At 37.5% G+C, this 14,145-nt stretch overlaps 1 protein-coding gene across 1 annotated transcript in view; it reads right to left on the reverse strand.

Moving 5' to 3' along the window:
* Positions 1-3,777: 3,777 nt before the first annotated feature.
* Positions 3,778-14,145, reverse strand: part of samd10b (sterile alpha motif domain containing 10b) — a 56,465-nt gene continuing 46,097 nt past the window's right edge. The window contains exons 4-5 of the mRNA XM_007557650.2: positions 10,368-10,508; positions 3,778-5,090 (exon numbers count right to left, since the gene is read on the reverse strand). Of these exons, the coding sequence (XP_007557712.1) occupies positions 5,068-5,090; positions 10,368-10,508 (164 nt within the window). The 3' untranslated portion in view covers positions 3,778-5,067. The remainder of the gene's footprint in view (positions 5,091-10,367; positions 10,509-14,145) is intronic.

Below are 14,145 nucleotides of genomic sequence, written 5' to 3' on the forward strand. Positions count from 1 at the left end.
TATTATTATTATTATTATTATTATTATTATTATTCGACAAATAATTCATTTTTATGTGTCTCAACACGTTCAGTCAAGGTTTATGACCATAAATCACCCACTAGAGGGCAGTACAATTCAATCATTTCTCAGAGTAAAAAGGCAAAACAAACATTGTGACTTCGAAACTTGTGATTTGGATGCATATCTTACTGGTTTTCTCAATTGTTGACTGCATGGTGTTGTTTTTTTTACAACTTTGTATAGTTTTATGATGTAATGCACTTTAAACTGCCTTGTTGCTGAAATGTGCCCTACAAATAAACTTGATTGATTTGACGAACCCAAAATTTCCTGTCAGTTCAGGAAATTTTGGGATATTTTATATTTGTTCATAAGTGATGACTAGCAGAACCATCAAGTCTATGGTGATCTTGAGTTGCTAGCTGATCAAGTTAAATATAAAATACACGCTTCCTTTTTAATCGGTTCTGATAAATACTTCACTCTGGGGCACTGTTTGACCTGTGAATAATACTTTAAAGCATGATACAGATGTTTTTTCTCCTTATCAGCTGAGTAAGCACAATCATGTCTTTTTTTTTTTTTTTTTTAACTGGCAATAGATAATTTTTTCCCTAATAACTTTTCAAATCAAAAGCCACAAAGCGCACTGGCATCATTCTCATTACTACCTTGACAGTTTGGCTCCTCATGAAAAAAATACAGTTTTGAGCCATTTATACCACCAAGAGCCTTCAGTCAACCAGCTGTTAAAGGAGAGATGGAAGACATAGGAGTGTTTCACACTCAGTTTCTGTGCTGTCGTAGGATTGAGAACCAGCAGATCAAAGTCACAAGGAAATAGCAATGAATCAGAAAAAGCACGGGTCTCAGCATTTGGCTTATCTTCGAGAACAGTCACAAAAGCTCCCATTGTGGAAGCAGAGTTTCCAAATGGCAAATAGAAGAAAACAAAAAGAGAAAGATAATAATAACCAGATTCCAATTAACTGAAGCATCCAACCATCTGCTATGCAGATTTATTCCCCTACCAAGGTTGAGAAGGTCACTGTTCATTGAATCTGTTTATCATACATGTGCCCTGGAACTAACAGGTGAGATGCTTGATGCCTTGCAGTAATTGGATCTATTTGAGTGTGTATGTGTGTTCTGAATGCGTGCGATGATGTGTCAGCGAGAGACAAAGTCAACATCTGTTTAGGCAACACTTTATTTTCACAGAGTCAAAGTTGTGACTCAGGCACCCTGAATAATGTTTCGGAACAGATGGAAGATTGAGGCATATTTTGAATTATAAAATACATCTGGCTTGGGGTCTAGTGGAATTATTTTACAGGAAAGTTTTGTTTTTGTTTTCTTTTTTAAGAAAACGAAGCAACATGAATGGATCTGCTGAAAACAAAGAACTACTTCCAAGTTCTTTGACTCGGCTCAGCAAGTAGAAAGTTTCAACTTTAATACAATTGGGTGTTTAAACAAAGTAGTGATCCAAAACACACACAAACACACACACAAAAAATATTGTTTTGGAATTGTTAAAGTAGGGCTATATAAAAGTGGTGGAGTGAACATTAAACCAAATATTAGTGCAGGTGTGTGCATTGGGCTTGTATGTATAATTCTGACTAGAAAAAAAACTAGTGAAATTCAAACATATGCCTGCTTGGGAAATTCACTGAAGTTGTTGTCCACCCTGAAAAAAAAGATGGGGTCAAATGCATTATTGAAAGACCAGGATTAATCTTACATTAAGTCGCTTAAGTAGCGCATGTAAGCTTTTCACTTACGTTGCATTAAATATCACTGATGTGCATAATGTGTCTCCGGTTGCCTATGTTTGCTATTTCATAGATTGCTAAATTGAACCCCGTTTCTTGCCCACGGACCACTGGAGAAATGCAGGCCTTGGTGGTCCTTTGCTGGGCTAAATGAGGTTAGAAGATGGATGGAGTTGAGGACAACCACTGATATGAATCATGTCAGTCCTCCAAAACAAACTGTTTCTAAATGTATTGATGTGTAATGAAGACTTTGTGATTCACTGGAATGCGTTCTCTAGCTGTATTTTTGTATGAATATCAAAACCATCACAGTAATTTCATCTCTACTTGCAGATAAATATATATTTATATATTTTTAGTACACTAATTTATATAATGGGAAACACTGGAGGGGGAAATACAAATTAAAATGTTATTACTAAATTATCCACTGAATATGCAAATGACTACTTTTATACTTGCAACATTTTATAAAAACAAAAACTCATTTTAATGTAAGCAATTAACCGGGAAACAACTTTGCTTCTCACTAATTTCATTTTGTCTATTGCAAAATGAAAGAAGGAACTGTGATTATGTATCCAATTTTAAATTATGGTGCACCAACTTTTCTTTTGTTTATGTTTATGAACGAGTTTAGCTTTTGAGCAATTAAAGGACATTATTTCCCTTGATGAGAGCAATGCAAACTTTAAATATTCATCAACTGAAAAAAAAAAAGAGACAAAGAGATAGCACAAACATGTTTAAAGAAAAGGAAGTAAAGGATTCTGTACTATAAGAACAAAATCTTAATCACTTTTTTTTAAAGAAAAATTTTGTATTGAGGATTCTTTTTATCCTTTCTGCCTTCTTCTATTGTTAAAATGATTTTTCTAGTATCAGTTTTGCATCACATGCGGTTGTCTTAACATCACTTCAGTAAAAACTATTAACTTAATCCTGCAAACAGATATACACCATGTCAGTACATCAGGGCCAACAGTTTTTTTTCTCAATAAGTTTATTCAAAAACAGCTGTCGTCGTGTTCCATACATACATTTATGTTTGAACCTGTAGAGCAGAGTGAACTGTACTTTTTTCTGCGTCTGAAACAGTTCATCGATGATCAGTGAACATAAACCGAATGCGTTGATATTTACAGTGGATTAGGTCTACTAAAAATTACACAGTGCGTTTTCTTTCTTTTAACAGTCACTCACTCACTTTTCCCTGCGGCTCCCTGCTAAAGGATGCATGGATGGCTGTTGGACGGGCAAGTTTTCTTCACTGGATGTTTGTTTATTTTATTCATTTATGTGACATGAGAACCATCATTCTGCAATGCTGAGCGTTACTGCCTAGAATTACATCTGCAGATCTGGCTTCAGTCACTTAGGGAATCTGGTATCTGGCTTGCTGTCATTGTTGGCAGTCTTGCTTTCTGAGCTTTAGAAACTTCAGTGTCATCTCCGGGAAAGAAACCGAACAGAATACATCAGAGGGATGTTGTATCCCCCCCCCCTACCCCCCAAGTGACAAATGATGGAAAATATAAAGATCCACACACAAATGACTTTCTTTCCCTCGGCAGACCTTCACAGCTCTGTGGAAATAGTTTAGCTACCAGTCAGTCCTTTCCAATTTACCTCTAGCTATTCAAATTATTGCTTTATCAGACCTATGCAGTTAGCGAGCATTGTGTTAACCCCATGAAACCCTTTGATCAGTCATTAAATCACAAATACATAAATTAAAGTGTGTGTTACTCTACTACACTCAATTATATATAAAGGTTCATTTTTTTTCAGTACTACACTGCCGAGAAGTCACAATACATATTGTGGGAATGACATTCATCTCATAGTATTGTAGATGGAAAGTTTCCGTCATTTTACATTAGTACACCATGACTCAAGGAATTAACCCAGAATTCCTTGATATAAAAACATGTAAAATAATCACTGGTGTAGTGGTCTTAAAGGGATAGTTCAGATTTCTTCTATGGAGTTCTGTGCAGAGGTTATGAGCAGTCAATGTCTTACCCGCAGCAGACACCTCTATACATAAACTGTTACATTGTAGTTGTTTTTCCACTGCTCTACTTTTTTTTTAAATCATCAGACAGTTACTCTTCAAGGTTGTACAACATGAAGTACTTGGCTAAACAAGTTTTACATTACTTGTACTTGACTAGGTGCATCAGTGTAAATAACTATATACCTCTACAATATGGAAATAAATGCCAGCATGAGTGTCATCTGTAGCTCCCTGCTAGCTTTCCCATGGAGCTCAAGTTTTTGTAATCATGCTGAGAGAGCGCCGAGCTGAAAAACAAAACTCCCATGCATGCAAAGGGTGAACAAAGCACACTGCAGACAGAGAGAGTGACCGATCACAAGCTGAATAAGAAAAAACAACATCTATGCCTGCTTTTTTTTTTATAAGTACAGCGTAATAATAAGACACTGCTGTGCTGTCTTTCGTGTATGGATAAACTATTTCTGAGAAACAACAAGAACTTAAAACGAGATATTCTGGTGAAAAATTCCTTAATTCTTACTTTTACATTATTTTTTCCCCCTTCTCTCTCTTTTTGAATGAACACCACGTTACAGTTGCAATGAGGCTGTAGTGAAAACTGTTTATCGCCAAGTGGCTCACAGACACAGACACACATATCTAAAGCAGTGTTTGAATGAATCACAAGGATTCTTAAGATCAAAGTTCTTGTGCTTTTCAACTAGGCAAATCCTGACCAGCAGTTAGTTTGACTCTCCAGGTAAAACTACCCTCCAGATCTCCACAGTTAAGTTGTTCAAAGAGCTAATGCTGCAGACAAGACTCAAACTGCTCACAGCTGCTCCACAGAACTATTTATTTAACTAAATCGAAGTGGATCTCTATGAATCCAATTTTTCAGACTTGAATTTCAGTCAGTGTCTGTCCGGCTGGTTCAATCGAAATGAAAATCAAAAGGGACATTTGTAATGATCCCACCAGTGCCAGGTCCGGATCAAGCCTGGAATAGTGATAATCTTCCGTTGCATCATTAGGTTACAGAGGGTCTCCCTGCTTTGAACGGCTCTTTGTCTTTGTCATAGTGCCTGTAAAGCAGATTGGCTGCATTGAATGGGAATCCTCCAGACCAGTTGGCATAGAGTCTATAGGCTCGTCCTCCCCCTGCTTTCACTCGTTGATTCGCCGCTCACATATCTGGAGATAGCAGCTCTTCCGCAGCTCCTGGAGATGTATTGTGACAAGAGACGAGGGGAAGGACTGCCAAGCACATCCTGGGATGAGCTAAGAGAAATTTCCAAAGGAGGCTGTGGAGAGAAGAGAAGGGGGGGGGGAAGAAAAAAATGAGTGTATCATCAGGCCTCACATGGAAACAGTGCTGTTTTCAAGTGAAGCGATTCACTGTTCCCACGTCAGGCTTTTAATCGACTGGTGGCCAGAGGCCTCCACGGACGTCTATTTTATAGAAACTCTGTGTTTTTTGTTTCAAGTAATTATTATGGATGGTCACAGTTTATGGGAAATGTTGCATGTAATAAGCCAAGAAATTGTAAATCAGCTCTGTATTAGAATACAATAACAAAAGATCAATAGCAAAACACATAAAAATTTTTATTTATTTATTTTTTTCCGAGATGTCTCGTCATGGAATACATTAGCATACGATTAATCGAGAGTGGCAAAAGTACTCAAACCCCTTGAACATTTTCACATTTTGTCGTATTGTAACCATAACATTTTCTGTATGTTAATAGATTGTTTTAATGCGAAAGAAAGTAGCAACACCATTACAAAGTTGCAGTTTACATCTTTTATTACAATTATATAAGTTTGGTCTGCCTTTAAGCCCTACTGAGAAAATAATTTGTAGAATCTAATTTCACTGCAATTACAGCTAAAACTCTTATGTTTCTACCATCTTTCTACATGCGGAGGCTGAATTTTCTTTGCCTGTTTTTTTCTTTTTTTTTTTTTTTTACTTACAACAGAAGAGCTTTGGAGCTGAAAAGTTTCAGTATTCTCAGCAAATCAGTACAGGCAACACATCTTTTTTGCGGTGGGAGAAGATCAGATGTTTTAATGACAATCTTTGCAGTCGTTTTAATTTTTCCTAATTAGCTAAGATTCTTGTACATGGCAGATGGCTTCACACAAAAACACAGACTGACTTTGATCAAAAGTTGATGTTGATATGTTGAGCAGCGAAGAGCTATTGGCAGTATATTATAAAGATAAACCAAAAGCTAGTTCCTCAGCAGAAGAAGGAAGGCAGATTTTTCTCTGGCCTTTGATCCGAATCCTCAGTCCCAAAAGTTTCCAGATAAAAATCCTCGCACATTGCTCCCTATTCTCTGAGCGCTGTGGCTCTGGGCTATGGAAGACATCGACTTTACCTTTCAAAACAGTTCCTAAAAATAGAATAATACAATATGCATATAGAAGAAAAGAATGGCAAAGGTTTTCTAAATCGATGACAAGGCTTTGTTGAAGAAAAAAAAAGATGAATATGAGCTTTCTGGAGTATGAGTTGTACATATATCCATTTAACTTCAGCTCTGATGTGAAGTCAACAACCTTCCAAATGTTTCTGACTGTATCAATATGTTTTGAGAATTCCATAAAATAAAGAAAAGAAGCTGTGTGACGTTGATTTAGCAATGAAGTAATCAGAATTACACAGAATTATTCCAGAATCGATTTAAATGGTTAGAAAAGCAGATGCGTGCAGCTTTCCCTGCATGGACATTTATCCATTCATATCTCAGTGGATATCCACTGCATATGAACACTTGACCCTGTATGCATCTCACACAATAGACAGTAAATTCAAACTGACAGCAAAACATAGTTTTACTATAGTATGCTAGTATAGTCAGACTAGCCAGAAACAGAATGATTTAAACAAATTAATGAAAACACAAAAACAAGACTACCTTCAAGTGTATGAGTGGATAAAAACTTTTGACCAGAACTACATTACATGTTCACTGCTTCACCTGTTTTCTGACTTACCATACAAATGTAAGCAAGTAAACACCAGTGGAGTTCAGCCTCCATAGATCTAAAGAAAACCTGTAAGCAGTTATACAAATTAAATCATACATCAAAGCCCCCTATTTTTTGAGTCCAACACAGAAAAGCAAAGGCAAATATCGGAGTTATTGGAGCCGATATGTGACCTAGGCATAACCAAAATGTTTTAATCCTTATGATAACCAGGCAGCTGGCTCTTTTGCTACTCTATCCTCAGTGAGGTATTTTCACAACCTAGACCAGATGTGTCATAATTTTCATTTGCATGGTAGCCTGAACTTGCACAACCACTCTCGAAAGAAAAGCCGTGTAAGTGATGCTGCAGTAAACTATTCTTCTGCAGTTTACCGGTCAATCTATATGGCAGACATTTCACTGGTCTGCAGAAAATAAAAGCAAATCCCTGACAAAAAAAAAAAGATACATTTCTTTAAAATGAGTCTTTATTAAAGAGTGCAATAAACTCAGGAGGATCTGAACGTGTATGCAAATCTTTTATTGGTCATTTCAGTGAGGCGTAATTTAATATTGTGTGCCATCTGTCAAAAGAAGCTGGATGCAGCATTTCTGCTTCTTGCAAAGGGTTTTGCATCACAAAGCCTTTTACACTCCTGATGTGAATAACGCGGAGGCATTGTAAAAGTGTCACGGCTCATATCAGAGACAAGCTTGCGTGAGAATTCAGCTGCATCTCTGTATTTTCGTTCCCTTCGCAAAATTTATTGTGAGATCAATATTCAATTTTTGGTAAATCCATTGGAGATGTATCAGGCCTGACAGGTGGTATGGCGGCTCCACTTAATCACTGCAGAAGAGTGAGCGTATTAGAAGAATCGTTCAGGGAGAAAAGTTGCAGTTGTGTGCGGAGCCGTGCGAGTGCAACGCCTAAATGTGTGTGAGCTGCCGTTTGAATACACCCTCTTTCTTTCTTGTTTCATGCTCTTATCGTTCCATTTAACCATGACCAGGCCTCTCCACAGTATTCAGCACAGAGCAGCCAGCTGGCTCGTCTTCGCTCTCTCTCGTCCACGTAACACAGTCATACCCACAGCATTTCACATTTTCTCAGCCTAGTCCTACCAAGTTTGACATTTTACAGCTATTTTTATGTGAACAGCATTCTTCAGCTCAGATAAATCAAGAAAAAAAAACAAAACAGAAATGTTCACATCAAGTTCATATAAGTAGAGAAACTGGCAAAGAATTTATCTTCAAATATTTTTTTATCTCAGAAATTAAACTCTTTAAACATTTACAGTTTGGTATATTATAGATGGTAACTGCGCTGTGTTCTAGTGGCTATTTATGTGATAGGCCGACACAAAGCAGTCAATGGGTGTAAAGAGGAAGGGAAATTAGTTTTCTAATTTTTTAAAATACAACACATTGCATAATGTATGACTTATATTAGATTATTAAAATTAATGAGCTGATGGAAAAGTGGGGATGCATTTGAATCAGAAACGCAACCAGGCCAAAGTTTCTTTGGGCATAACCCTGAGCACCCTCCACCCCATCAGCACATGAGTGAGGGAAAACAAGTTATATTTAATGAGCAAATATTTTATAACTGTGTAGCGGGGTGGATTATAAAACATAATTACTTTATATTTCTTTCTTTATATTTAAATCTTTGACCTCATTCAACCTTCACATCAAACACCTTTCACTCCTTGTCTCATGACCCCACCTCACAGCTTCCCAGAATGTCCCACACACCTTTATCACCTCTCATTTTTCTCCAAACTTGTGAAAACCAAGCGCTATATCAGGTCCCCTAATTAGCCTGCCCTTGTAGCTCCGAGTTAAAGCCTCATGAACTGAGAAATTACGTTTGCGCTGCCCAATTAACGGAGGTGTCTAACAGCAATTTAATACTCTCCCCTTACCTATTAGTTGTTTCGCATCTTTGAGTTTAATTCTGTCTAACATGCTTGGGTGATTTGAAGGTCATCAAAAGCACTCCTTACACTGTGAATTGTGCCATTAGGAGGCATGTGCACACCGACTCAATTAAAGTAGATGGAAAGATGTGACTTTGACTTTTTTTTGGTAGAAAGTTAGTTTAAGGAGTTGGAGAGAAATGTATCTATAAGTGTAGTGCACATGCAATATTTCTACAATGTGTAAATAAGCCAAGTCATGAATGATCAGTTTACACTGTGCCTAGCTATTATCTGCTTTCTACTTAATTATTAAGAGCTTCACAGCACTATGTTTCTAGCAGATTGATTGATAGAAAAAAAAAATTGGGAGTTCCAAGTTTTAATGCATCTACTGAACAAAATATAAACAAAAACATAACTTAAAAAAAGAAGAAGAAATATGCTACAATATCTGGCTCATGCATCGCTGACAATTACTTAAAAAAAAATCTCTAAACTGTCTTGTTCCATTTCGGCTGGTTTTCTTAAAAACAGAATACGTTAGCCAAGGTGACTCATCTTATCCCTACAAAGTAATAATATTAGTCCAATTCTGGGTGTGGATGTGAAAATTTACTTGAAACCAGCTGTAATAGAAAAGAGCAAACTCACATTTAACAAAAGTCTTCAGTGTGTGGATTTAAAAGTTACTGCAAAGCAGTCTGTGGCAGATATGCAGAAGGCAAATTGCAACAGCATCAGCAGCTTAGGAAGTGAAACTGTGAGCATGCCTTTGAGCCAACACCACCTTTATTACTTGATTAGCTGTTTGCAGTATCAGCCCATAATGAAATATTCACAGAAAAAAACCTTGCAATATTATATATTTTTTTTTAGAAGTGGCACACCTAAACTAAGCGCAGGGTTGATCATTTACCGCATTTGTTTTAGAAATTTTTATATATATATATATATATTTTAGAAGCGGCACACCTAAACTTATCGCAGGGTTGATCATTTACCGCATTTGTTTTAGAAATTTTTGTCATGTTTGCAATAAAAACAAAACAAAACTATTTTACTCAGCATGCACCAAAACAACCTTAGAACAAATTAAAACAAGCTTCAGAAATACAAAATCTAGAAGCTTATTGCAGTTCACCCTAAATTCTTTTGTCCTCTTCTGATTCTAAGCATGTATTCAGCAAAAACACTTCTACTGCTCAATTTCGATCAGGGTTTTACAATGCATCATACCTAATGGAAAAACCTGAACCTGAGTGCAAACCCAGCATTGGTCTCATCAATAAACATGTATAAAAGACCCTGATTCAATCTGCACAACCTGAAGGACACAAATGTTATTTAGAAGAGGCATCATACAAGACGAAAATTCAGGAAGTCAGAGTTTGCCTGGGCTTGTTTCCCTGTGGCTGGGTAGTAAAAGCGGTCAATGAAGCTCTTGCTGAGATGCAGCGCAGTAAATCCTGAAACCCCCACCAGTAAAACCACAAACAACTGCGCTTGTTTGGCCGGCTCCACGCGTGTCGCAGCAGGGATGCGTGGTCCCCCACTGCCTCCTCCCACTTTGATAAATCTCAGACCAATTTGTCTGACTTTATTGTTCCCTCTCCCACTGAAACAAAGCACAGGAACCAGAACCAGAGAGTTAAGGTGGTCACTTACTTCTGCTAAGGAGCTGCAAGTTGCGGACCTCTTCTCTGACCTGCAGCTGAAGGACTTGCTGGAGGACCTCCTGCCTCAGGGAGTCCTGGACGATTCCCATCCGCTCCAGCTTCTCCCCGTTGAGGCGCAGCAACGCCCGTCCTGCCAGTAGGAGGTTAGGAGTTAGTTAAGAGTTGTCCTCGACTTTCTGATATATCTTCTTTTGCTCTGACTGTCAGTGTGGATTCTCAATAATTTAACAATGCTCTTCAGAGTTGTGCATACCCCCATCTCCAGCATGAATGTCATAATAATCTTTGATTCTTTTTAATTATGCAATTAATATGTTGTTTGTCCAAGATGACAACATCATACAACATGAGACTTCAATCATTTCTAAAAAAAGAAGAAAGAAACAGGGAACTTGGTATGCAAGTCTGGTGAATTTCTTGGAGATTTTTCTAATCCATACATCAATACATACATCCATACCAGTTATTCAAATAGACTAAAATATTCATACACCCAAATGCAAATGTCCCTTAACAATTTGCAGAAAAGAAAACTACAATTACTTTTTAAGTCATAAACATGTTTCCAGTTATTTTGTCATTTATTTTTGGTGAAGCTGAAGACTTTGAAGATGATCCTTCATCTTCAATGCTCTATATGCTTTGAGCAAAGCATCACCAGTAATCAAACAGACCCTCAGCATGACAGCTATCACCACCATGTTTGGCAATTAAAACGGTTCCTTCTAGGCATGAAAGCCTCACTTTGAGAGGGTCAAACATGATTATTGTATTGTGGCCAAATATCTTAATCCATACCTTTAGGCCAGATAAAGCTTGAAAACCCTTGACTGTTCCAAAAGAACAATAAACCCAAAGCCAGGCCAAACCTGGGTCTAAATTAGAAAAAGAGGGATAAGATTATCCTAGCCTGGTAAAAACCAGGCCTCAGTCTTAAGCCATTAGTTTCATACAGAGGGTCTGGGCTCTCAGCTACTGCTTCCTGGAGGCCTGGACTGTGTCAAGGTTTTACATTTTACCCAGTTGCTAAGTTTTGTCTGTGACGTACATTCTGAATCTTACCAGAAATTACCGGCGCGGTAAACAACCATCCTTCACAGCGAAAAGAGAAGTGCCGATCCAAACGAGGCAGCTGTTAATGTTCAAAAACTCAAATTCAAAATTCAAAAATACTTTATTGATCCCAAAGGGAAATTACATGTTGATGTGACTCATTAATTCAAAGTCTTCTTGTTCACTTCCTCCACTGCCATTGCTAAAGCTTCAGGCAGACTACAATTCTAAAGCAGCACACAAAATCAATGTCATCATTCGCAACTTCTCCTGCTGGTTGCCGATTGGCCCGGTAAAAAATCTACCAACGGGAGTGAGGGGTGGGGGAGAAGCCCAGACTGTTCTGGAAGAAAGATTTTATTTGAGCGAAATTGCACAGGAAGGCAATGGCCAGGCTAGGTCTGACCTAACCTCTAAGGAAAATTTGTCAACAACGAATTAAAGCCAAACCCATGCCAATGAAGCAATCAATTTAACTTACTTACCAATTACCAGGGAGAGAGTTAGTGTTTATAATCTAAAATAATAATACGGCAATCACCCTTATATTGAGTGTATGTGTACCATCTGTCTGAAGGTCATGGCAATTCAATGTCGACCTGCTTAACAACACAAAACTGCATCAGTGAGGATTAAACATTCTTCACTTCTCTATAGAATATTGCAAAACTGCAGGTCTAAATGAGAGGTACGGCATAAATTACACAGAAAACTTGTGAAAATATAGAACTACGTGTTTTGAGGTCTGCACATGGTTGTTTAAAGAAAACAAACACAGATGTCACATTTACAATCAACTGCAAAGTAATTCATGTTTGAGCTCGCAGACTTACTGTATAATTTACATAAAGGATCTGGCGATTCATTAACTGTTTAGCAGGGGTAAACAGTTAATGAATAGCTAGATCTTTTTTTGTGGTGGGATTTTATGACAGCGTTTGGCAATTAACCCTCAGGACACAAACATTTAACATATCATTACCCAGTGTAAACAGAATTTAAAACCTTCTGTAGACGGGAACGGTACGAAAGCTTATTTGCATGGAGGTTCAAAAAAGGAACAGATACCTCTGTGGTAACAAGAGCTACAGTGTGTCCTTCAGTTGCACAGCAAAGAGGAGGAATCCATCATACCTGCAGCAGCTCTGTACGACATCCAAAACATAATTGGACTCATTACTCATGTGGCTCCCTCTCCATATCATTCAATTCATTCCAATTTCCTCCGTTTAAATATCTGCACATCCTCTGCTTCGCTGGACTAGTTCTTATTCTGCTTTTTTTATTTAATCTCTTATTTTAGGTACATTTTTAAAAAATAACTCCTGCAAAAGTATGAACTTTCATCTCCAACACATAACAAGCTCTATTTATTAGTGCAATTTTACCCTCCCTGGGCAGTCTGTAAGCTTGCATGTGGTCTGAATGCAGAGGCAGTGGAGACAGAAGTGGGATAAAACAGAGATAGTCCACAAAAACAAAAATCAAAAGGCAGCTTTCAGCTTCCTTTGGTCTCCCGGTCCATGAAATACGAGTAAATTTTCTTAACAGAGAAACAGAAGTCATATTTTATGAGACTGGCATCAGAGTGCAAAACAGCTTTGAGGGTTTGAATGTTTGGGTTTGTCTGGATCCCCTAATAGTCCCACTGGATGCAGTTCTTTTACGCTATGTATAAAGAAATACACAACATGCCTCAAACCCCCTAACAATTGACTAAAAAACCCAAACACGATAAACAAAGCAGCCCTCATCCCTTTGGAACTGATAAAAATGACGCCTTGGATAAAAAGCTTGTTAGATTTTCAATTGTTCAGGACTTAAACGGACAAGTACATTATTTTTTTTGTAGAGAGAACTGTATTATTCTTCAAGTAAATAAATCCTTTCTTTTATCACTATACGTTAGCATAGATCTCTGAGCAATGTTGTGCCACTGTCACAAATCAAACTCAGGCTATCTATTCGAATGCACTTTTTCATACAACAATCCTCTTGGGCAAAAATGTTAAAATCTCTCAAACCTTTTCATACTTTCTCACATTATAACCATATTCTGGGGGGGATTTTATGGAATAAGCCAGCATAAAGTTGCATATAATGGAGAAATTGTAAAAAAAAATCTGAAAACTTAAGCGTGCAATTGTGTCTAGCTAAATACAGGACAATCCTTGCACAAAACCTGTTTGATGCTGCAAACATTTGGTTCACTTTCCAGCAGAACAACCCTAAACATACAGCCAAAATTGCAAAGCAACGGTTTAAATCAAGGTATATATGTGTGTTAGAATGGCCCAGTCAAAGTCCAACTGCAGCGTCAAGTGGTTCTACAAAGATTTGACTCAAGGGGCAAGAATACAAATGTACGCTACTCTGTACTGTTCAGAGTTTGTCTGTGAAAACTTTGGAAACCTTATATCTTTCTCCCACTTCACAGCCATGTACTACTTATTGTTGGTTTAACACAAAATCTTCACAAAATACTTGAAGGTTCTTTGTAAAATGACAAAATGGGATAAAACAAAATACATCAGAAGGTACGAATACACTTTCTCTGTCAAAAATGTGCATTGAGTTTGAATGAAGGATTCAATAGACAACAAACATAATTTCAAAGAGCAATTTTTATATAAAACTTTGGATGGAACAAGACTTGAGTATGGAACTGCTGTATAAACAATGCAATTGTTACCTCTGATGAAGTTTAACTCCCC

Source organism: Poecilia formosa, unplaced genomic scaffold (genome assembly GCF_000485575.1).
Source record: "Poecilia formosa unplaced genomic scaffold, Poecilia_formosa-5.1.2 Scaffold90, whole genome shotgun sequence".
Lineage (NCBI taxonomy): Eukaryota > Metazoa > Chordata > Actinopteri > Cyprinodontiformes > Poeciliidae > Poecilia > Poecilia formosa.